Source organism: Nothobranchius furzeri, chromosome 11 (genome assembly GCF_043380555.1).
Source record: "Nothobranchius furzeri strain GRZ-AD chromosome 11, NfurGRZ-RIMD1, whole genome shotgun sequence".
NCBI lineage: Eukaryota > Metazoa > Chordata > Actinopteri > Cyprinodontiformes > Nothobranchiidae > Nothobranchius > Nothobranchius furzeri.
The window spans coordinates 65742219-65768207 of record NC_091751.1 but is presented as its reverse complement, the minus strand read 5'-3'; the positions used below and the strand labels follow the sequence as shown (position 1 = coordinate 65768207).

Genomic DNA, 25989 nt, shown 5'->3' with positions numbered 1-25989 from the left:
GCCCCTGAGCGTTCGAGCGTCAACGAAGTGACACGGAAATGCCGGGCTTTCCAGAAGTAAGTAAGATAACTTACTATGAGCTGATAGTTCGTTAGATTGATCGGTAGGTTGGAAACTCTGATCATGAATCTGAAGAAACGATGACTGAGTGGTGAGCTGGAAAGGCGACTTCCGTTTATAGCCGCGGTTTGTGACGTAGGTGCGACGTGGAAGGAATCCCCGCGAGGGGCATGCTGGGTGTCCCTACTTCGCGGATTTTCACCTATCGCGGCCAGGTCTGGAACGCATCTACCGTGATAAACGAGGGATTACTGTATAATACAATACTTTTTTTTATTAAAGACAAGAGTTCAAACTTACCTGTACAGCAGCAGTCACGCTGTTTGAGCGCTGAAACCTCCGATATCTAACCACCAGGAAGAGACAAACACAAGACATTAAAATTCTATTGATAGGGAAAAAGTGGTTTTTCGTTGACATTACTGCTTAAAATCATAACTGCCTTTTAAGTAAAACACCTGTTGCTTCATTAAATGTGAGTGTTATCCTGTGCCAGCTTTCCCGTCTCAACAGGGAGGATAACGACATTCCCCAGACCACGCTGTTCTGTGTTATCAGTCACACTCCCATGAGAAATAGAATGTTGACTGAATGCACCTGATTTTGTACGAGGGAGATGTGGCATTGTTTTTACTCCCTACGTTAAACAGCTTTCCACCTGAATGTCTACGGAGCAGTTTAGGTATGTGTTTGTGTGTGCTTTGTTAACAAAAACCCTCAGAGGATGAATGTTCGCTGAGACTGTGTGAACCATGCTTACGGGTCTGTATGATCATTGCTTCACATTTCTCCTTTTGAAAAGAAAACTAAACAATAATATTGCCCTAATTCTCTCTGTGCGTTTGACTTCTCTTTAAGGTGACTTGATATTATTAAAAAATAACCCAACATCTATCATCCTGAGTTTCATGCTACACTGTTACAGCTTACATAATGAAGACTTTTTTAAGGCAGATGTTTAAAAAGTGTTTCTGTATTTCATTTGAAAAGCTTTCAAAAATCTGGCAGGACCCAGAACCAGAAAAAAAATATCCTTTTGAAGATATTGAAAAAGCCAGAGAGCAACAGAGTGCCAAGGTGACAGAAGTGCTCTCATACACACTCGAAATACAGGGCACATCCAAACATGGATTAAACATCTGGAGGCAAATTCACAAAAGAAATACAATGTTCTTATTGGAAGAACTTTACCAGAGTACCTAAAAACGAAACTGAGGAAACACCTTTATGCTTGCTTGGCCAGAGCCACCTGAACACTCCACAGCCCCAGATCATTAGTAATATATTTTCTTACAAAAGAAAGAAAAGCTTCAATCAGCCAGGATTTAAAAGAACATCCAGTACAGCAGTAAGCTCATCTTCTTCTAGCAGGATCATGTCAGCAATTATGTGATACGACACCTGTGACTAAAGTTCTGGAGAGGAGGACGAAACATCAGCATAAGAAACCCCAGGTTTAACACATCACTAGAGACTGGGCTGAAATGCATTGAGCAAAAATGCTAAACCTGACCGAAACTTCTTTCTTCTCAACCACCAACCAGACCTTCAAGAATAGACTATGTAACGGAATGAAATGACTGTTTTCTACCTAAAAGTCATTTTGCCCCTCTCCTCAGCAAGAACTAATCTGCATGAGATATTGCCCCAAGGTCATGCATTTGCTTCTAAACTGTTTTCCTTTCCAGCCCAAGAGAGGAATGAAGATAAAGGACTCTTTCCTTATAATAAATCAAAGAACTCTATTTTTTAATAAAGCTAATCAAACAAAGTGTTAGTCAATAATAAGATGATGACCAATCTGTGAAATGACAATGTTTTGATTAGTAAGTTTAATAAGTAATATGAATTTAATCTAGCTGCATTAGACATGCTGTCTACACGTAATGTAAACACCTGACACATTGCTTTTACTCATCCAATCGGAACCTTCCTGTCTGAAGCATGGCATAGTCTCTGTGGTGTTTATAAATCTGTCCAACTTTGATTTGACCAGAAATCAAAACATCCAGATTAATAAAACCAATCCCCACGCCATCTTAGTTCAGTTCTCTGAGTTCTCTACAGTTCATTGCAGTTCACCGCATTCCAAGAGAAGTATCGGACCGGCCACCCGGACTTCCTTTTTAAGCAAAGAACCAACAAGCTGGATAAAATCTGTTGCCTTTTACCAACCAATCAATGGTTCCTTTCAGAATAAAAGCTGAACTCCCTGACCCTCCGGGTCCATCTGACGCTGTCAACCAACTGTCGCTTTTTACCTGGAGACAATCCAAAGACTAGTCTGTCGTACTGCTGACGCTGTTTCATCGGCTCCTGTACCGAAAGGCGGGTTCGAGGACCTGGCATTCTGCATCTGTACGGAGGTCTCATCCTAATGGTATGTGTGGAGCGACAAAATGGCATCTTATGTGTTTATGAAACTCCGATCATAGCTTAAGAGCAAAACATTACAACATCACTCAAACTTGCTTCTCTGGATACGAGAGTTCTGATGACATAACTCACACATACACTATTCATCTCACGTCTCATTCACACCAAGATCCATTCATTCACTTAGAATTTAGAGGTAGTCTTGTTTAAAATTGTTTAGAAATAAATCTTCTTAAACGTTTTAAAGGTGACTCTCTCGTCTCTCAGTTAATATGAAGTGGTTACATATCTCTTCCTGGCACTCGCGGAGTACAGACGCTTCTCTTTTCGCTCCCTTATCTTTTTTTCCCAAGGCTCTTTGTCCTGTCTGCCCACAGAGCACTTCTTTGCATTTCTTCTGAAAAACCCTATTTTTAACTATGGATTTGATAAACTGGTCATTCAACGCGATTGATGGTTTTTTTCAACAATGAGAACGGAGCAGGGGGCTCCCACATGTCCACAGGGGACACACCCGGTGGAATATATGCTTGTTTCCTGGAGGGAATGGAAGATCATATGCCTCTCCCAGCTGTCCGTTGAGGATATCGAAGATGCGTGGATATTCGGCCTGATGATCACTGGATTTCTCCTGATTGGAGTAGGAGGATATCTGGTTTTCTGGAAATTTGGGAAGACAGGAGCGATTGAAGGGCGACCCGCACCCATGGAAAGCACCGTCCGTGTGGAGACTTCTCAGACTGGGACGTTACTCGAGGTGAATCGTAAGCTGGACAATGTTCTGGCTGCGATACCGGTATTACTGCGCAAAATGGATGTCATCTCGGGGTCACCGGATGATATGGACAAGTTTAAAAACCCAAAATTGGCTTCGCTGATGGACTGGAATGATCAGTTTAAAGACTGAAAGCAGAATGAAAGATGGCTGCTCTCGCTGGGGGAAACAGGATTGTAATCACCTTTCATTTGTTTTATGATATTTTATAATTTTATGACTATTTTTTTCTAATGTTCATTTATTTCTGTTTTAAGATCATGATTTTATGACTTTGTTTTATTTTGTTTGATCAATGTGAAGCTCTTAGTGATTCTATGTCTCTGATGAGTGCTATATAAATAAAATTTACTTACTTACTTCAGCTCAATAAGAACGTGTTGGTTTTGTCTTTTTTTATAGAAACTGCGACCCGATTACAAGGGAATGAAATAATGATCGTACTAGGTGTTAGGTTTTCTTTGTCTTCAACTGTTTAATTTCATTTGGGAGTTTATTTGATTTTGCCTCAAAATAAAAAGCAAATAAGTAAAACAAAGGTGGTTAGACTCTCACCCTCTGTCATCTTCCACCTGTACGCCTACAGAGGTAAACTTGGATGGATCTTCTGGATCTGGAACCTCTTCTGGTCCATCAACCTGCAACCAGAACAGAACAAGTAAAACCTGGTGACATTCTTTCATGTAATGCAGCGGTTCCCAAACTTATTTAGCCGCGCAACCCCTTCTATATCCCGACCATGTCGACGCAGCCCCACATCAGGGCATGGCTATATATATATATATATTTATATATATATATATATATATATATATATATATATATATATATATATATATATATGTGTGTGTGTATATATGTATATGTATATATATATATATATATATATATATATATATATATATATATATATATATATCCCTATAGCCATATATATATAAATATATATATCAGACGTCACGCTAAACAGTCACTCGACAGACAGGGTTAAAAAATATGATCGACCTTTTTCCCCATCACTTTCATTTTTATGTTTATGTATTATGTATTTTTGAAATAGTAATTAATAAACATTCAATACCATTACAATTTCCTTTGATTTAATTTAAAATCAATATTTAGAGTGCCCAGGTAGCACATAAAAAATGCAATTTAATGGTTTTCTTAAAGCAGGACCGTTTAACCAGAGCTCTCTCCTTCCTTCTGCTCTGTATAAACCTGAACTAGCCACCTACTTGTGCGTAATCAAATGTCTACAGGGGAAAAGATGGAAAAGCTATAGCCACGAGGTTCACTTTTGCCTCAGACCGACTTATTGCTGTTTTATGGTGTGGCTGAATCTGCGATCCGCTGCCATGCGGACTGGAATAACAAATGCTGCAGTAACATGAGTTGTAGTCGGGTTCATGAGGAGTCACTGGCTGGAGCGGACTCGATTTTAATACGTCATCCCAAAATAGAAGCTATTATCTTAACTTGACCTTGAATGAAAAATGTTGTTATAAAACGTCAAACGTATTTATCACGTAGGAGGCAGCGCTCATTTCTGCCTTCAGTCTGAGGGCACAGCGCAGCGCCGGAGTTTGCGCATAATGCGCTTGTTGAATCAGTATGTGTGTGTGTGTGTGTGTGTGTGTCTGTGTGTGCGGCACATCTCCATGAGCCGCTCCAGTCACCGCGTCTCGTTATTGGCACTATTTAAACCAATGTTGTAAAATTACTTCTGCCCAGCCCAGATGTGCTCACATGTGCACCCATGAGCCGTGGTTCCGCTGGAACACGTCTGACCTCTGACAGACGCACTCTGAACTTCAGATCTTCAGCGCGCTGTTAATAGCCTGACACGTTTAGAATGCTGTCCCACAGTCAGTGTGCTAGTATAATAATATAATAATGCTAAAATGCTCAGATGGGAATCATTTCTTGATTTATTTTGTTACATCCACAATGTTCTGTGTGTGAGGTTTACAATGTCAGAACACCTGCATGAGACAGGGTGTTAATTACAATCTGCCAGAATGACTCACCACCTTCAGATTTCTCCAACATCTTAAAAATGATCAAATACTGAACATATCATGCTATTAACAGCGTGCGCAGGCCAGAGTGCTGAAGCTCGGACAGCATTATTATTATGAAGCTAGGGCACATGCGGAGGACGCACACACACACACACACACACACACACACACACACACACACACACACACACACACACACACACACACACACACACACACACACACACATACACACAAAATATACTTGTTTTCAATTGCATTTATTGGGTCCACTTACTTTTTCTTAGGCCCACCCACAAATGAGTTTCTGGCTATGCTAATGGTGACATATGACAGACTTCTCTGAGCTCCGCAGCCATTACACTTTTCACCTCGCGCACCCCCTAGCGACAGCTCGCGCACCCCCAGGGGTGCGCACACCACACTTAGGGAATCCCTGATTTAACGCAAAGGAAGTGCAAGTTTTGAATAAACGTTTCAGCTAAATCACTGTCAAGAACATGGAACTACAGAGTAATACAGTGTGTAAAACACGTCCAAGTTTATCCTTCAAAGATACTGCATCCTCGTTAGAGGGTCCCAGAAACACCATGCAAACAGATTGTTTTCAGCGAGTTTCACACATTATGACCAAAAGACTGTTACTTTGTTGTACTCTGAGTTTTTGGATCAGATCTCAGATTTTTTTAAATCTGATTTGGTGCTAAATACTGATAAGGTCATTGTAGTGGGGGATTTTAACATTCATGTGGACATTGAAAATGATAGCCTCAATGTAGCCTCTAGTAATATCTTAGACTCAATTGGTTTTACTCAAAGAATACATAGCTCCACCCACTCCTGCTATCATACACTAGACCTTGTGCTGACTTATGGCATAGAGTGTGAGAAAATAACGATATTTCCACATAATCCAGTCCTCTCGGACCACTTTTTGACAACCTTTGAGTTTTTTATAACAGTTCTTGAGACATGAAAGTAAATTTCACTATAGTTGGTCTATATCTGACAAGGCTGTTGCATCTTTTAAATCAACTGTCCCGTCTTTACTGTCCTCAGCATCTCAGAGGAACGTAGCAGAGGGCAATGTTTTCTAGCCCCTCACAAATTGATGCCTTAGTTCATAATGTTACTTCCTCTACATGTGGCATTAGATGATGTTGCCCCTTTAAAAAAGAAGGTAATTAGGGACAGGAAGTTGGCTCCCTGGTTTAATTCTCATTTACAAACTTTAATACAAAACTCTAGAAAATTGGAGAGAACATGGCACTCTACACATCAGGATTCCTACTTATCCTGGAAAAATAGTCTTGTGCTTTATAAAAACAAGCTTTGACAAGATAGAACTGCTTATTTTTCAGCGCTAATTGGGGAGAATAAGAACAATCCTACATTTCTTTTCAGTATAGTTGCCAAACTTGCACAGAATCATAACTCTGAACTATCTATTCCCTTAGCCCTCAGCAGCAACGACTTTATGGGATTTTTCACAAGTAAAATTAATTCTATTAGAAACAAAATGATTAGCATCCTCCCTGATGCGGTTTCTTCTTCCTCAGAAGTGAGGCAGCATCAGAGGTAACTGTAGAACCTCATCTGTGTTAGAACTGTTTTGATCCAGTTGAGCTTTCAGAATTATCAAAAATATTAGCTTCATCTAACTGGCTCTCTGTCCAGGGTGTACCCTGCCTGATTGCCCATTGACCGCTGGAGATAGGAACCAGCCCCCCGTGACCCTACGTGGACGAAGCGGGTTCAGACAATGGATGGATGGATGGATGGATGGATTAGCTTCATCTAAACCTTCAACTTGCATTTTAGATCCAATCCCAGCCAAATTATTTAAAAATTCATTTCCTTTGGTTACTGCCCCCACTCTAGATATAGTCAATCCATCATTAGTAAATGAATACATTCCGCAGGATTTTAAGGTTGCTGTAATCAAACCTGTACTTAAGAAGCCTTCTCTGGATCCAAATGACCCAATGAATTATAGACCAATGTCTAACCTTCCATTTTTATCCAAAGTCCTTGAGAAAATAGTGGCCATCCAAGTATGTGAGCATTTAAACACTAATAATCTGTGAGGAATTTCAGTCTGGTTTTAGAGAGAATAACAGCACTGAAACTGCATTAGTGAGAGTTACAAATGATATTCTTGTGGCCTCAGATAAGAATCTTGTGTCTGTTCTAGTCTTGTTAGATCTCAGTGCTGCCTTTGACTTAGTTGATCACAAAGTTCTTTTAGAAAGGCTTGAACATGTTGTAGGGATCAAGGAACAGCGCTAGGCTGGTTTAAATCCTACCTGTCTGATAGATTTCATTTTGCAAATGTACATGACAAATCTTCCTCATACTCCAGGGTTACTTGTGGAGTACCACATGGTTCAGTGCTTGGACCAATTATTTTTTCTATATATATATGCTCCCAATTGGTAAAATCATTAGACAACATGGGATACACTTCCACTGTTCTGCTGATGATACTCAGTTATATCTATCCATTAACCTTGATGAACCTAATTGGTTAGTTAGATTACAGACTTGTCTTGAAGACATAAAAAATTGGGCGACTCAAAACTTTTTGCTTTTAAATCAAGACAAGACTGAAGTTCTCATCTTTGGACCCGGAATTCAGAAAAGGAAATTGCTTAGTCAATCACCTGACCTGAATGGCATTAAATTAGTATCCGAAAACAAAGTAAGGAACCTTGGTGTTATCTTTGACCAGGACATGTCATTCAAAGCCTACGTTAAAAAGGTTTGTAGGATTTCCTTTTTCTGCCTTTGGAATATTGCTAAGATTAGAAGCATCCTTTCCAAGAGATGCTGAAAAACTAGTTCATGCATTTGTTACATCAAGACTGGATTACTGTAATTCATTACTCTCAGGAAGTCCACAGACTGCAGTTAAAAGTCTTCAGGATGTCCAAAATGCTGCAGCTAGAGTTCTATTGAGAATTAAAAAGAGAGATCATATCTCTCCTGTCTTAGCTTCCCTACATTGGCTGCCTGTTAAATTCAGAATAGATTTTAAGATCCTCCTTCTCACACGTAAAGCTCTTAATAATCAAGCTCCATCATACATCAGTGATCTGATTGTTCCATATGTTCCTAACCGAGCACTTTGCTCTCAGACTGCAGGTTTATTGGAGGTTCCCAGAATATCTAAAAATAGGACGGGAGGCAGATCTTTTAGCTTCCAGGCTCCTCTCTTGCGGAACCACCTCCCAGCTTTAGTCCATGAGGTAGACACCTAGTCTACTTTTAAGACTAGGCTTAAAACATTTTTATTTGATAGGGCCTATGGTTAAAATCTGATGTTAGCCTAGATCTGGACAAGTGGGGGAGTAGAGGGAGGTGGAGTGTACAGTCGGTAAAGACGGCTCTCCCTTGCCTGCCTCCAACATGCCTCCATCTAAAAGGCTAGGTTATCCAGAGTTGACTCAGTAGTTATGCTGCTATAGGCTTAGACTGCTGGAGGACATACTGACCACATTCCACACACTACTATTTTCTTCTACAATTTGCTCTTTAACTCTTTTATTTCCTGCTATTTCAGCTGTTAGCTTTATTTTTTCTCAAAGTGTTTTTCTCCCCAGAAGAAGCTACAATGATGTTCTGCTGAGCTGTGGTGGCCTCATGGAGGGGGGCATCGACTTGAACACTGTTGCTAACCACTTAAACATTCTCCCTCTCCTGATAATAACATTTTACTTTCTTTGACATTGAATGCGCTACTACTAGTTTACCCGTTTAATTATAGATTCACGAGGATAAATACAATAAAGTTTATCTCTCACCAAATAGAATATGTACTAAAAAATCACATTGTAACCACAGAAACTCTACTTAGTACGTGTGGGTGGGTTGGTGTTGGTGTTGGTGTATGTGTGTGTCAGCTCCATCTTCTCCATCCCCAGTGAGTCGTGGAGGATGGCTGCTTATACTGAGCCAGGATTCTCTGGAGGTTTCTTCCTGTTAAAAGGAAGTTTTCCTCTCCACTATCGCTAAATGCTTGCTTAGTATGAGGATTGCTGTAAAGTCACTGACACTGGTCAGTGACTTGATGCAATTGGCTTGATGGGCTGCATAGTGGCGCAGTTAGCACTGTTGCCTTGCAGCATGAAGGTCGCAGGTTCGAAACTCAGCTGTGGCCTTTCTGTGTGGAGTTGCGTGTTCTCCCCATGCATGTGTGGGTTTCCTCCGGGCTCTCCAGTTTCCCCCACAGATCACAACATGCCCACAACAGTTTATAGGTTATAAACTGTAAGTCGCTTTGGATAAAAAGCTTCTGCTAAATGAATAAACATAAACATAATTTGCTGGGTTCCTTGCAAAAGAAACTTTTTTCTGATTGGCTTAATGAACTGACCTTTATTGGAATGTTTACTATGTGAAGTGCTTAGAGACGACTCTTGCCGTGATTTGGCGCTTTATAAATAAAACTTGAATTGAATCGTTCCTCACACATGACCTGGTTATTTCCTCTCTGCTCAATAATCACCCTAATGTGGTGGAGGAGTTTGAGAACTCCCATGATCCTCAGGCCTGTGTTATCAGGGCAGTCAGCTCCTTGGTCTTCCAGGGCAAAATGGCCTCATGGGAAAGGTCACATACAGAGTGATTTATGGACCTTGACGAAAGAAGACCAAAACATACAAGGCATCATGCACAGGATAGAGGAAATGGGGCACCCTCCTGGGTCCAGGCAGGGGGTGGTTGGTTGACTGGTGGTCAAGGTTTGGTTTCTTAGGATCAAAAGGGGAGTTAGAACCAATTAGCTGGGCAGAGCTCACTGTTGTATGTGTCAGCGTGTAGAACTTGCAAAACTTCACAACTCTCATGAATCTAACAATTTAAGGAACAAAGTAGAATGCAGCTGCGGTTATTTATTGTCATGTTTTGTGTCCCTTTGTTCCCCAGCCCCTCCAGTTCCCACTCCAGGTTCTCCTTTTGTGTTTCATGGCGCCCTCATGTGTCCTTTGTCTGCATCTTTCCCCATGTTTCTCCTAATGTTTCTCCATCCCTCTCTGGATTCCCTTTTGTGTTCTTTTATCGCCCTCATGTGTCCTTTATCTGCATCTCTGTTATGTGTCTTCTGTTTGTAGGCCTTTTTATCATTCCCTCTAGGTTTCCCCCCTCTTAGCCACGCCCCTGTAGTTTCCTTCTGTAGTGTTTTCCTTAGTGTCAGCTTCCCCTTAGAATATTAGTTATGGTTCATGCCTTCTGGTCTTTTGTTTTTTCTCTTAGGTCATTTTTCCTTTGTTACAGCCTTTCATTATTTAGTGTGTTTTTTCCCACCAGTGTTTTCTTCCTCCTCCCTGAGTTGGTAATTGTGTTCACCTGGTCCCTCTCCCCACACACATGCAATTCATCTCCCTCTCATCCTCCCAGTCTATTTAAGCCCTGTCTTGTCACTCTGTGTTTGTTGGTTCATTGTCGTATGTGTCTGCATTGCTTGTTCCCCTCTCGAGTTTCCCGAGTCTGTGCTCATGTGTGAGCTTTTGTTTGTTTTTGAGTTTTCAGTGAGTTTTTGAAAGTTAATCTTATTTTTTGCCTTTGGATTTCGGCACATCCTCCTTAAAATAAAGGAATTTATTTTCTTAACCACTCCTGCCTCGAGTCGTTCTGGGGATTCTGCATCTTGGGTCCAAACCTCCTGCTCTCAACGTGATTTATTTGCGGTTGGTGTTTATAGAGTGGGCTGCACATGGTGCAGTGTTAGCACTATTGCCTTTCAGCAAGGAGGTCCTGGGTTTGCATCCCGCTGTCGGTACAGGAACTACTCGGGTGCAGGATCGGCTCGGGGTCCGTCGACTGCCGATGATGTCAAAGTAGTTGATTGGCTGAACATGAAGCTTATGGAAGTTACGTTATCACGTTATGATTTTGATTGGTCAGAACAAATTTACGGTCGTAGTCTTAGCGGATGTAGTCCTGTAGTCCAAAAATCAACACTTATTGGAGAAAATATGTTTGAATTTCTAATGGAAATGTAAAATATAAGGAAATAATAAACAGTGACCCTCAAAAGCTCTTGATGTTGATGAAATGGGGCAAAAGAAAATATAAGAACTTTATTGAAAGACACCAAGCAATATTTTGAGTCAAAGAATGTATTTAGATAACAACTAAGGAAATATACAGACGAACTCCACATTAATACAAACAGATGTGGCTTCACATTTAAGAACTGTTCTGTTTCTTGTCAGTCCGATGTTGGTTTTATGCAGTTTCACATTCTTTACAAAACAAAGATAATATGGTGTTTTATTAACAAATTACAGTTATAAAGAAAACATTTAGGTGTTAACAAACAAGAATTTATTAACAAAACTGCTGATGTCTTTCCAAAACGTGTGTGTGAAAGCCAAGTAGATCTGCAGTAATGTGACGTCATCGGCAGTCGAAGGACCCCGAGCCGATCCTGTACCGACACCGGCCTGGGGCCTCCCTGCATGGGCTTTGCTTGTTCTCCTTGTGCACGCATGGGTTCTCTCCAGGTACTCTAGCTTCCTCCTACAGTCCAAAAATATGGTCTCTAAATTGTCCTTAGGTGTGAGTGTGTGTGCATGGTTGTTTGTGCTGTGTCTCTGTGTTGCCCTGCGACGGACCTGTCCAGGGTGTACCCTGCCTGCTCGCCCCAAGACAGCTGGAGATAGGCACCAGCCCCCCGCGACACTGTGTGGAGAAGCAGGTATAGACGATGGAAGGATGGATGTTTATATAGAATAGATCTGCAGGGCTTTAGGCCCAGGGCATCATTTTGTGTTTTCTGTTGTGACCTGGTGGCATCACATGACTGGATGGGTCATATCGGAGTTTAATTTACAAAATCCCTGTGCCGTGAGGTCCACCCGACTTCTGACAATCCAGGTCTGCTGGGGGTCTCCGCCAGGGTTTGTAGACACAACAGATTGTGTCTGATGCTGTTTTATTAATAATAAACTCTCTAGTTTATAGCAGACAACAAATTATTTTACACACAGATTTCACAATACAAAACCCTTTCCGATACAAAAGTTCTGATAAACATTTAGCTTACATCACACCACCTCCACATCACATTCTATCACCGCATATCCACTCCATCACATATCATTACTCATGTCTTGTCATGTATAATCATTAGTTTAGAAAACAATAAAACTCCTTTTCACTGTATACCTGACTCTGTCTGAATTAATACGAAGTGTGTTTATGGTCCCTGAACAAGTAAAAGTAGCTATAATATTCTGATTAAACCTTCAAAGATCAATCAGATTGTTATTTCATATTTAGATGGAATCATCACATCTTATTGTTCATAATTAATTTGCAGTCGTCTTGCTATAAAGTGTGACTGCTACAATACACACCTCCAACCGCGCTCCAGCGCGTAGTGGAGGCACTCGCTGCAGCGCTCTGTGTGTGTGTGTGTGTGGGGGGGGGGTTTAGGAAGCGAAGGGGCGCCTAATCACTGATGTGCTTCTCTTCTTAATTATATCATTTCCAGATACGCAGGAACACAGGGAATGCAGACTACAAATATTTTTTGCCTCATCGCTTTGGCGCCCCCTCAGCCTGGCGCCCCTTTGCGTTGCATACACTGCATCAGTCATCCTGCTCGCTTGTTATATCTAGAAGGACTGCCTGCCTCCTTGGGAGAAGAAAGAAAGCTACACAACCTTCACACTCCTAATCCATAGACTCTCCTCCTAATCAACATCATTATCCTCTCCACCCCAGAACTGCACACAAGTGGTGATAGCAGTGGTGTTCACAACACGCAGAAGTAGGTCAGAAAATACATCTCTAGAAAACCACGAGGATGAATGTCTGTACAGTACAGCTTTTTATTTCTCTGTTGTTTCCTGCTTAATGTGGGGAGGGACACTTGTTGTCAACTCCCTGGAAAACTGCCCTGTGTCTGAGAAAGACGGAGCAGGGGTGTCGTTGTAACCCTGGTATGCCAGATTTGCATCTCTTCTAAACAAAGTATTTTTGTTTGTTTTTTTCCCACAGCAAAATAATCCAGCTCTCTTTGACTGGAACATTTTTAAAGCTTTTCTATATATCTTACCATTCCTAATTATATTATAAACCTCATTGCCTTCTCTTCTCACTAATCTGTGTCCCTAATACCTATTTTAGCAGCTCCCTATTGCCCATGGCCATCTTAAAACCATCTACTCTACTCTCATTAGATGTGTGGAACTAATAATAATAATAATGCATTGAACTTATATAGCGCTTTTCTAGACACCCAAAGACGCTTTCACACACTCTCACATTCACACACTGCTAGTGATGGTAAGCTACTTGTAGCCACAGCCGCCCTGGGGAGGTCTGACAGAGGCGAGGCTGCCATTTGGCGCCGTCGGCCCCTCTGACCACCACTAACACAGGCAAGTTGGGTGAAGTGTCTTGCCCAAGGACACAACAGCAGGGTACCCCTGGCGGGAGCCGGAATCGAACCCATGACCCTCCGATAATGAGGCAACCCGCTCTACCACCTGAGCTACTGCTGTCCCAGTTCCAATGTAGTGCACTGGTAAAGAGCTCCACTGTCCAGTAACAGCTTGGGGTATTAGAACAGCCGCTGTTCCCCATCAAAAGGAGTTAGTTGGATTTCTGAACTACCTGAGCTAAGATGCCTCCTAGTCACCTCCTTCTAGAACGTTTCCGAACCTTTGTAAGGAAATATCAGAGCAAGTCAGAACTTGTAGAAGATGTATTTTGTCTGGCTTGAGAAGCCCTCCTGGACCCAGTACCCCCATTGACAGATGCAGAAAACTATTTTTTTAGTGAATTTGGTCTTTAAAAGGAACTCCGGCTATGAGGACGTGTATGCCCTAACAAGCCACACGTTTTCTGTTGTATCAAACAATGTTGTTAGAAACACACAAATGTAATGAATAAAAAGGGTCAATTTCCACCATTGAACTGGCACAGCAAAACCTTTCATGCTCGCTGGAACTGCTGGGTCACGATTGCGGCAGCTGGAGGATCCAGACGCACAAATCAAACTTTTTCTCACTCATTGTTCTTCAACGCAGACATAAATAAACTGTCAAGGTCTCACCAGACGCAAAAGCCTTACCTCCAGGGTCCGAAATTAACACTCGCCACTCGCCAAATGCGAGCAAATTGCTCCATTTGGCGAGTAAATTTTTGAGCTCTATCTGCCACATGGCGAGTAAATGTTTGCACCAAATAAGTTATGTTTATCAGTCATCTTCCATGGATTTCTGATACTCCTCCCGCCTGCATGCAACGTACACAAACGTACGCGAAACGTGAACGCTGCATCCAACGTCATTTCCACCTATCCCATTCAGTTTATCAAGTTAGCAGTTAGCTTCGTGTTAAAACTAGCGGTGAAATGTGGCAGTTTTTAACTGGAGTCAGCCAGCCTTCCAAAAGAAAACTCGTCGAACTGGAAGAAAAACCACCAGGACCAGTGGCAACCAGAAGATTTTGTGAAAAGTGGCGAACTGGAGATGGCGGAGTCGTGAGACAATGGCTACATTATGATGGCCACGTAGCGTTGCTGCCTTTCACAGACAACTGTCCCTCGGCATTCTTCAAATATCCAAAAGATGCCCATACTTCCGACTTTGTCTTCTTTGAGGGATTATAAATGTCCTGAGCGCTGCTGTCTCCTCCTTTGGCCATTATTTCAGCTTTAGCTTAAAGAAAGTTTTGGTTGTAAACAACAAAGTGCGCATGTGCCGCCGGCAACTTCAGCAGATGATACGGTGGCTGGTAAGGGTCACCGCGCCTACACCGCAGCCACGGTAATCCACCGAGATAATGTATGGTTTAAAAAACAAGACGGTTATTATTATTGTCAACTTTTTTACCGGGGGTTACCGCTACACCGGTTACCGTGACAACCATAGCCCTGACACACTTTCAGATATTCTCATGGTGCAGCTGTGTTCTCCAGAGATCAAGGACTAGGACCCAAATGAGGCTGTAATGCTTTGGCACAAAGACGGTGTCAGAAGCAGGAGGCCAGACTTCATGGACAGAGAAAACAAGGAGTCTGACTAGATTTCAATGAAAGAGTTCATAAAAACATCTCTAAAAATAAATAAATAAATAGTACAAATGACAAAAGAGTTGTTTTTCTTATTAATTGATGTTTTAATCATTTTGTCACTCTGTTTGGAATCAACATAATATAGAATAACATGCTTTAGGTAGATCTAAATCATTTAGAATTTTGGCCGGTAAAAAATATGCTTGGCCGGTAGATTTTCATCATCTACCGGCCAACTTGGCCGGTGAGTAAAAAATTTAATTTCGGACCCTGCATACCTCTCTGCTAAAAGTCAGACTGCTGAATTCCTCACTCTGAAAAAAAGTCCTACAGAACTTTTACAACTCATAAGCTTACAATAATCATAAGTGATGAATCAATAAGATGTTTAAATGAAATGATTGAATGACCTGTGCTTAAATTAATGAATATTGTTCTTACAATGATCCATGGCAGATCCATTGCAGATGATCAGTATGTTTGATTTAACTAGTTAATCATTATCTACACTCATACACATCTTCATAAGATACAAATTAAGGTTAAGGTTCACCTCACATAACATTTAAAGATTCTTTATTCACAGAATTAAGAAGCTTGTATCTTAAGGAAGGCGTGGCTTTCTGAGGAATGTTTTGGTAAAGCCTTCCAGATATGGTACATTCTGATTATAATATTGTGGTTTATTAAAACAGGATTTACTTCCCGATTAATTCAGTTTCCAGTTGACCCCGATTCGGCCAAATCGGGAAAGAAGCCTCTTTTGAAACAACCTCCTTTGACCTTAAGTCAAAACCTTTCTGCGACGCTGCAAGGGATTACAGACACAACAGCTCCTTTCAGAGCTACTTCAGCTCAGACATCCACCTTGGACACCTGATCTGCAGACCTCGGGTTGCATCTCATGGCCGGGGAAGCCGAACTCAGAGGAAGCTACTAATCTCTGAGTATCGTGGTTTCGACGTCCGGTGACCTCACCACTCGGACCGCAAACCTCCGGACCGCCGGGAGCAACTCATACAAGGGTATCGTAAGCCTGCACACTGGTGTCTGGTGAGATTTATAAATAAACAACTCTCAAGTTTATAACAAACAACAAATTCTTTTACACCCAGATTTCACAATTTCTTTCAGATACAAAGATTCTGATTAACATCTAACTTACATCACACCACCTACACCTCACATTCCATCACTGCATATCCACTCCATCACATCTCATTATTCAGATCTCGTCATGTATAATCATTAGTTTAGGAAAAATAATTAAATTCATTTTATAAACTATATACTGACTTTGTCTGAATTAATACGAAGTGTGTTTAAGGTCCCTGAATAAACAAAGAACCCTAGAATCTTCTGATTAAATATTAAAAGATCAATCAGATTGATATTTCATATTTGTATGGAATCATCACATTGTATTGGTCATAATTAATATGTATTAATTGCTACACAAAATATAGCTGTTTATTTATAAATCTATAATATTTAGTACATTTTTGGACATACATAGGACGCCATGCTTTCCACACGCAATGCACTCTGGGGGCGATGACGTATATCGGTTGTGCTTGGAAGAAAAGCTATTGACGCTAGTGTTTGTTTACGTGCTCATCGTATTAATAATTAAATAAAATGCAGCATTGTGCTGCTTTTGGATGTAATTTCCAGTCAAAGGGCAACAAGGGGAGTGATGTGAGTTTACACAGCTTTCCCACTGGCAAGAAGAGGAGAAAGCAGTGGGAAGATGCCCGTGGACGGACACAACTTCCCAAAGATCCGCATCTGTGTTCCCAAAAATTTTCTCCTGATGCGTTCGAGGCTTATAGTCGACCACAACTACTTAAAGAGTTCCCCAGAGCGGCTGGGTATAAGAGAAGGCAGAAACTAAATGCTTTACCGACCATTTTCCCACACAAGGAGCCTAAACGCCCTCGGAGACGCTGGACGCTCTCCTGCAGCTTCCGCTTCTGTCATGTTGGGCGAACCATTGGACACGCCACTTGTCATGGATGAAGCTGAACATTCACCTCTCCCGTCAGTAAACCAAGCAGTAAGTGCAGCAATTCGGTGTTCTCCAAATATGTAATATCTGCAAAAATGATTAAAGTGGTTTCACTGAATATGCTAATCATCTATGAAGCACACGACAGCTCTGGATGCTAATATTCCTCAAAATCATTCATAATTGAATAAGTTTGATCACACGATAGCTTACCGTTAACTTCTGCTGACGAAAATGTGAGATCTTGTAAACAAACACTCTCCCTCTCGGTTACCATGGAGACACATTTGCCGCACACGCACCACCGGTTTTGTCCTGCTCTCGCTTCATCCCGCCCTTCCTGCTCTTCATGTTTTTGCTCGTTTTGTGAAACATGGTCAGTGATGTCCTCATTAATGTTTCACTCTGGTTCAAATATGACACGTTGATGTCGCTGAACAGTCACTACAGGGTCCCAAAGCCGGCCGGTGCAACCGAGGCACAACCATATGATGTCACTACCCAGAGTGCATTGCGACGCTAACAACAACGGCGACCTACGAGTTAAACAATTTTTACCAAATTTTTTTTTACCGTGTCCTGTCTGGCTGTGAAGCGAACAGAATGTATGTCTGAATGCTGGCGACATGCCTTACAGATTTACTCTCAGGTGGAGCATCAAAGCGTCTGCTTTAATGTCACGCCTGATACTTAAAACTTTATTGTTATTATTTTTGAATGCTTTGTAATTCTGACCGGACACGGAGACAGAGGTGAAAGAAGAAGGAAGAGACAAAAGAGGGGGGGGGGGGTTCACAAAAATAAACAATCAATGATGAACAATGGAATACACCTCCAATTCAAAAAATTTTAGAAAAATGAAGACAGTAAGAAGGTTTTTTTTACACCATTTTAATATAACTGATACTAACATTTATCTTTTAAGAACCACAAAATTTTGTAACCTGGGTTCCTTTTAAGGTTTTAGTATTTTATTTTGTAATTCTTGAACTAAGTTTAACTTCAGCCTTTACCTTTTCGCTCATGAATTATATCTAAAGAAACTGTTTAATTTACAAGAGGAATTTGTACCTGTGATAATTATTATTATGTTCTTTATTAGATAATTATTTTCCTTTTCATGTGTTTTATATGTATTTGTTATGACGGAAAAATAAATACAAATACAAAAACTAATAATTGTTTGAATAAAGCTTTTGCTTGTTGGTCCCAAACCAAAACCCAGCTGTGAAGGATTAGTGTCATTGCACCTGGATGCCTATGGAGAGACATTTGCCCTTCCTGAAGGCTTCTTTCCTGTAATCATCGTGGTGGTCTTCAACAACTTGCCCCCTACAAAGAACTGACGAGCTGGGAGCACTGACGGTCATGGCGCTGTTACCGACATGCTGACTGGCTGGTCCATGGATCTTCAAACAAACAATGAGAGAACACATTCAGTATAATGAAATTAAATGATCACGTATTTCATAAAAATGTTACGGTTTACTGTACAATACAAATGTTCTGCAATCATAGGCCATGTGTAAAAGCTCCAACCTGAGCATTTGCAGCTTCTATGGCAGCTGTTAAGGCCTTCATGCTGTCAATGCTTTCTGTCGAGTTGCTCAGGCCAGACTGGATCGTCATGTCTCCTCTGTGTCCTTCCTCCTCCATGTACGCATCCTGGTTGGTTTCACATGATACCATCAATTGCTTTAGAAAGAATATATAACTTTGAAAATTACACAGTTTCATAAACAGATGAGTCAATGGCTCATGCAGTCAGTTATGATGTAAATATAAAATACATAGAGGCAAGAAGACGACAAAAGGCGATATCAGACATAAAGACGATTGATAATTATGTTAAGAGCTTCAGGGTAACACTGTGTCATAAAATAAATCCTGCTTATCTCACATGAGCTGTAATCACATTACACGTTTCTTGCTCAGCACATTGTAATCTAACATACCACCGGTAATTAAACATCATGAGGTTATATCCTGTCACCTGCTTCCACGCATCACCTGTTATCGCACATGGTTTTCAAGCATGAACTCTTCTCACACCTATACTGTTAACACACTTCACATAGTAATCTCACACCTTCCTGGGCCCTCATTTGCCAGCCGCACTTACGCATTGATCTACGCACATTTAGTGCATCAGAATAATTATATGCATCGTTCGACATTGTAGCATGGATGATCTTGTGTTATTGGAGGACTTGGCAGAGCGTGACGTTGGAGGGAACGCGTCTTCCATGAGCACACTGATCTGCTTGGTGAGAATCCAGAGTGGCTCCTGAGCAGGTACCGCTTCCTGAAGGAGATCCTAGCTGTGACGGGGCCCTTTGTAGAGCGACAGACAAATCACACCAATCTGATTCCAGTCCATATTCAGTTATTGACAGATTGAGGAGTTTTCCTGTTCAGTTTTGTGTCGAACCATTTTGTCTTTATTTCCAACAGGGACCTCCACATTCACCGCCTCTGCCACTTGCTCTCAGGCGGCTTTCTTTGTTGACTGAATGCTCCTGAGCTGAACTTGGGAAACCAGTGCCACAATATCGCTGTCAGTGAAGCTTCTTTCATTTGCTCTCTTGGCCATTGTTTTTGGGAGGAATGCAGGGATTTTCTGCATGAGCTTTAGAGGATGTGGTGACACCAAATGTGGTTAATCGAGAGCGTTTCTGTTTGCAAATGACCGAACAGACTTGAGCACCTGGCTACCCACATGTGGGATTTATCATCAGTCTACAAACATCTGATAAATGAAGGCTCTGGTTTTCACCTGTTTACCCACATCAACTGCTATCACCTGGGTATTACCCCCAAATTCCACTAGCTCCGCTCCGGTCCACCCCCGCCTTCCGCAGCCGCTCGCTTCCGAACTCAATTTTTACTGGTACCCGCTCTACAACGGCTCCACTCCGGTGCGGAGAGCTGAGGTGGGCAAACAAGCATGCGTGGGATTTTCGAGATCTTGCGATACAGTCCGAGCAATAAACGCGGAAATTAGATCCAAACGCCCGTTGTGTGGGAGAAGCATCGGCATGAACTGTTTAATCTGCCCATCATTTGTGTTGAGAGATCAGCAGTGTTTGGAACAACAAAGTGTGACTACTTTGATAGTGGAAACTGTATTTATGGCTTATTTTTGTGCATTTAAAGTTCAGCCGCCATTGATAGTTGTTAAAAGTTGTTAAACCTGTGCATATGAAACAAAAAACGCCTTTTGTTTATCGATTTATTGTGAAAAACGGAAGTTGTGCTTGCTCCTTTTCCTGTTGGGCGGTTGTGATTCCTGTCCATTGACTGCGGAGGTGTTCCGGCGTCCGGCAAAAATAGGATCGATTCTATTTTTGCCGGACGCCGGAACAGAGGGCGGCGCACTGCCGGAGCACAGCCGCAGTAGTGGAATTGCTCTGATTGACTACAACGGGACCGATTTTGCTGCGGAGTTCGTGCCGGAGCGGAGCGGAGGTAGTGGAATTTGGGGGTTACACATCACCAGTTATAGCACATCACCTGTCCTAACAACTCACCCTATTAATACACATCACCTGGTTTTAAAGCACCACTTTATCACAATTCACCTGCTTTCCCCACATTACCTGTTGGTGGGCGATAAACCAAACGTTTACCAAAACCAAATTTTACGAGTGTATCCGACAGCTTTTTGCCCGCGTCGGTATGTTTTGGTGTTGGGGTATGTCCCTTTAAGTTGCTGTACTACATTACAGACTGGGTGGACATGCAGTCTGTAACAATACAGGAAAGACGGTGAGGACATGGGAGGTGATTCAGATCTTGAAGCAGTAGCTGGCAGAGAGCGGCCTCTGCGGCAGAACTGGTTGAGAAGCTTGTGCCAAAAATATGCTTTATAAGTCATCTGGTAAAAATTGGGATTCAATGAGGACATTGTCATAAATGTCAACTGTGCAGAAAGACTGTTGTGATAAGTCAACGTAAAACATCTACCAACACCTGAGGTATACTTTAAAGGGATGCACCGATCTGATCCCAACATCAGGCCTGGTTTCTGATCAGGTCTTTTTCAATCAGAATTGAGTGGAAAAGATGTGATAAAACAATAATACAACATAAAACCACAAGCATCGTTCATCCTGAGGAAGAGATTTACAAATTAAATAACAAGGACTTAGTTTATACTTTAACAAGTTCCTCTACATCAATAGTCATTGGATGGACATCAACAGCACTAAGAGATTTAGACAACATAACACTGAGCTGTTGGCTAGCATGCTGATGCAGAGCTAATGTGTCGCCTCATGAGAGCTAAACTGTCTTCTGTTTGGACGTAATTAAACTCAATAGTGGCGAAAGTGGCGCAGCAGCAGCAGAAGAAGAAGAAAATGTCATTTCTATAGCGCCTCTCAGGATAAAAATCACGAGGCGCTTCACAAAAACAAAACATGTAAAAATATAAAAAAGCATTTAGAAAAAGTTTAAAAATATATTTAAAATGAGCAAAAAAATAGACAATTGTGATTCAAAAAATGTTAAGAAAGAAAGAGAGAGAGAGAGAGAGAGAGAGAGAGAGAGAGAGAGAGAGAGAGAGAGAGAGAGAGAGAGGGAATAGGAAAGAGGGAAATCAGTGGATCCTGAGGAAGGTGGAATAGGTGGGGAGAGCAGAATAAAGAGAGAGTGGAGAAGAAGGTCATACAAAAGCCAGCTTGAACAAGTGAGTCTTCAGCTGCTTTTTAAAGGAGACCACTGAGTCCACTGATCTCAGGCTCAGGGGGAGAGAGGTCCAGAGTCTGGGGGCCACAGCAGCAAATGATCTGTCACCTGTGGTCTTTAGCCTGGTGCTGCACAACCAGTAGGCTTTGATCACTGGACCTCAGGGACCTGCTGGGGGTGTAGGGACTAAGAAGATCACCAATGTCAGATGGTGCTTGTCCATGTAAGGCCCTATAGACCAGAACCAGGATCTTGAAATGAACCCTGAGGTTGACTGGCAGCCAGTGAAGCTGGAGGAGAAGCGGGGTGATGTGGGTGTGTTTGGAGCAGCCTATTGTAATGTGTGCACACTGGGAATTTTACATGATGGAAAAGCCAGAGCTGCATTCAACACTGCGAATCTATGTGACACCTTAAAAACAAGCGTCTTCTTCTTTCGTTTTTGGCTTTTCCCTTCAGTGTCTGCATTCAGTCCTAGTCTGCCACCTTAAAAAGAAACATGCAGCCCATGAAAAAAACCACGGAACCAGCTAATACATAAAGATACGTTAAAAATGAGGGGAAGTTGCTCAAGGATACCATAAAGGTCACAGGTTTTTGGTATTTGAGAAAATAACTCCCAACATTGCAAAGAAGCAGTTAAGCAGCTCAGCCAGTGCTGTGTCAGTGAGCGCTGAGCTGGACTTATTTTTGTAGTTTGTGATTTGCTGCCCTCTTTGCTGCGTGGATCATGGTTTGTTAGGTGGTCTCAGTGGCGGTGCCAGGGCGGTGCTAGGGGGCGCTATAGCTACCCCTGGATTAGTCATTGCACCCCCATAGCACCCCCAAGTAAATATTAGATTTATTTTTTTACAATTTAATTTTTAGTTAACGTGTGGATGTGTTAATATTTAACATACAAAACAAAAATAACCAGTAAATTATCATATAGATAGTAAAAATCTAAACCAAAACAGGAAATTGATGTTAACCTTTGACCTCGTTTTCCACCTGTGAACGAGTGAAAGGTAGAGCTAGTGGTAAAATGGATCGGTTTTTGTTGCCCACATTTCCACGGGTTCAGTCAGAAATGAATGAATCTTTGGAAGTGATCTCAGATCCACAAAAACCTACGGATCTGGATGAAGTGAGTCAACCCTCAACCGCCGCAGCAGTCCAGGTTTTTGCCGCTGGAAATGCTAACGCTAATGTTAGCTAACCTTGCAACACTATACGTGGTTTTCTGTGTGGCTGTATGTGTTTAGGATTTCATGGAAAAGTCAGCGATTGTTCATATGTTTATGATGTATATTAATGATTGTTTCAGGTGTTGTTGAGGTGTTGTGCACGCATGTGTACCTGCTAGTGTTGAAGGTGTTTTAGAGAACAATAGGTACGCATGACCACTTCCTTCATAGCACCCTCAATAAAAAGACTAGCTCCTTCATATCACCTGCAGAAAAACATTTCTGGAGCCGCCACTGGGTGGTCTTCATTTTTTTCGTGTTTGCTTGCCGCTTCTCATTTCAGCTCTGATGACATTCTTTGATCTCTATAGAAGTTTCTGGATCTCCCCTTTCATCCATGTTGTCTGTTTGACAGCAGATTTGTTTATGGACTCTAACTTTGTCTGCACAGCCTCTGCTGTAGAACACAACAGCTTCTGGATATTCCTCCAAATCACCCGGATTGACCAGATCCCATTCAGTGGTCCTGAAAGCGTTCTGCAGCTGGGACAGTGCTTCCTCAGGCCAAAGTGTGATGAGGGGGGGATATGTAAAACAAAACAAGAGATAATGGGTCTGATTGTCCGAGAGGAGAGAGCTGGTTCTGGGGGATGACGGTGGCTGGGGAGTTGAGTGCCCGACTCGTAACCGGATAGCTGCCTGATCCAGTCCTGCTCAGTCTGTCGAGGTTGTTGTGTCCTTGGGCAAGACACTTAACCGTGTTGCCTGCTGGTGGTGGTCGGCGGGATTGATGTCGCCAGTGCTGGGCAGCCTCGTTTCCGTCAGCACCCCCCCAGCGCAGCTGTGGCTACATTGGGGGAGCAGTAGCTCAACAGGTTGAGCGGGTTGTCCAGTAATCGGAAGGTTGCAGGTTCGATCCCGGCTCCGGACAGAGAATTCTGCTGTTGTCTCCTTGGGCAAGACACTTAACCCACCTTGCCTGCTGGTGGTGGTCGGAGGGACCGGTGGCGCTTGTGCTCGGCATCCTCGCCTCTGTCAGTGAGCCCCAGGGCAGCTGTGGCTACATCGTAGCTCATCACCATCAGTGTGTGAATGGATGAATGTAGTGTAAAGCACTTTGGGGTCCTTACTCTGAGAGGCGCTATACAAGTGCGGGTCATTTATCATTTATCATTTACATTGTAGCTCAACGCCATCAGCGTGTGAATGTGAGTGAATGACTGGATGTGTTGTGAAGCACCTTGGGGGGTTGTAGAACCCTAGAAGGCACTATATAAACAGGCCATTTACCATAATGCATGCTGGATGTTCTAAAATATTGATTCCTCTGGTCTCACATCAGCTGCTGTCACACACCTCTGTTATCACATATCACCTGTAACAACACAACCTATCATAACAAATGCCCTGGTTATAAAACGTTCTATTACACGGTTCAGCACAACCATTAGATGATCTGAGTTTCTGACCAGCATTCTGGCGTTTCCCTTTTTCATTATTCCTGACTGAACTGCAAACACAACTGATTACCTGTAATAACACATTATATTAGTCACTCCACACCTGTTATAACACATGACCTGGTCTTCACGCATCACCTGTTCCCAAATACAATATCACTGACTATTACACAAATGACCTGTAATGATGTCATCTGTTGTGACACAGATAAGGGTGTGAGAGACGTAGCGGGGATGAAACTTTGACCCACTGTGTACCTGTGCCGATTCTGTGCTGCTTTGAGCCGTGATGGAGATGTACGGTTTAGTGGCTGTGGAGCAAGTGGAGGTCCTGGGTGGCACTGGAGGAGGGGTTTTCTTGTAAGTGGTAATGCAAGATGAAACTGCAGAGTACAAAAAAGAAAAGGTGGGGTATAATGACAGAAATGAATTTAATTACTGATGCATACTTTACAAGTTGTAATAATGCTTGTTCATAAATATCTCTTCAAGTTTTATATGAATTCATTCATCTAACACTGCTGGGGCAAATAAGCCCATAAGGTCAGCCAGGCTCAGAAAAGCTAGCTGCACTGAACTCAGTGGCTCGCGCGGAGTTTCGATGTGTTTCGTGAAGTGAACCGTTATCAGAGACACAATAACAAGACTATGGGACGGGATGAGTGTTTGCAGAAGAATGTCACAACGCTTCATAAAAAGGTAAAAACGCAGGCAGCAGTGGTCCAACACCATAATGACTGTAACACCAGGAAGCCAGACCAAACATCTGCAGCCCCCGTGACCCTGCCCTCACCTGTTATTAATGTTTACCCAAATCTACCTGGTAGACTTAAGCCTGATAGGCAGAACATTTCCCCAGTCCTCAAGGCTGAGCACAACAAAAACTACCTCCACGTTCACCTGCATGCTGGAAAAGCGGTCGAATGGAGCACCTGGTTTGAAATGGTTAAAATCCATTTCCAAACTCTGAATGGTTTCGGCACGGTCATGGAGCACAACCAAACCGGGGAAGAGGAAGAGGCCTGGTTAATCCCACGAGCATCAAAACAAGGGTTGAGACAGACAATTACCAACTTTAACAGCAAACGCCAACACACAACGATTGCTGAACGTTAAATTGGGCAAATCTGTCCCAATGTTAGCCAATACAGGTGCAACTTACAAGTGCAGGAAGCCTACACAGCTGTCCATGTGTGACAAAAGAACAGTCACTTTTCTCAAGAACAAAACAAACAAACCAAAAAATGGCTCCACTAAAACTAGCGGTGTATGACATTAGAATCTAAATTCTAATTTTAGTTCCAGACCAAAGTCCAATCTACATATTAGGAATAAATGCATTGTGGTAACAAAAAAATATTGTTCTCACCACAAGAGCTTAAGGTCAACAGTTCCAGCACATAA

General features: G+C 42.1%; 1 protein-coding gene across 8 annotated transcripts in view; it reads right to left on the bottom strand.

Annotated features, from left to right (window-relative positions):
* Positions 1-25989, bottom strand: part of dlgap1a (discs, large (Drosophila) homolog-associated protein 1a) — a 142110-nt gene that overhangs the window by 27337 nt on the left and 88784 nt on the right. For all 8 annotated transcript variants that reach the window (XR_011515507.1, XM_070541761.1, XM_054746514.2 and 5 more), the window contains 5 exons: positions 24844-24968; positions 18810-18935; positions 18521-18679; positions 3767-3849; positions 361-406 (listed from right to left, as the gene is read on the bottom strand). Coding sequence is in view for 7 of the 8 variants with exons in the window: in XM_070541761.1 (XP_070397862.1) it covers positions 361-406; positions 3767-3849; positions 18521-18679; positions 18810-18935; positions 24844-24968 (539 nt within the window). In the remaining variant the exon portion in view is untranslated. The remainder of the gene's footprint in view (positions 1-360; positions 407-3766; positions 3850-18520; positions 18680-18809; positions 18936-24843; positions 24969-25989) is intronic.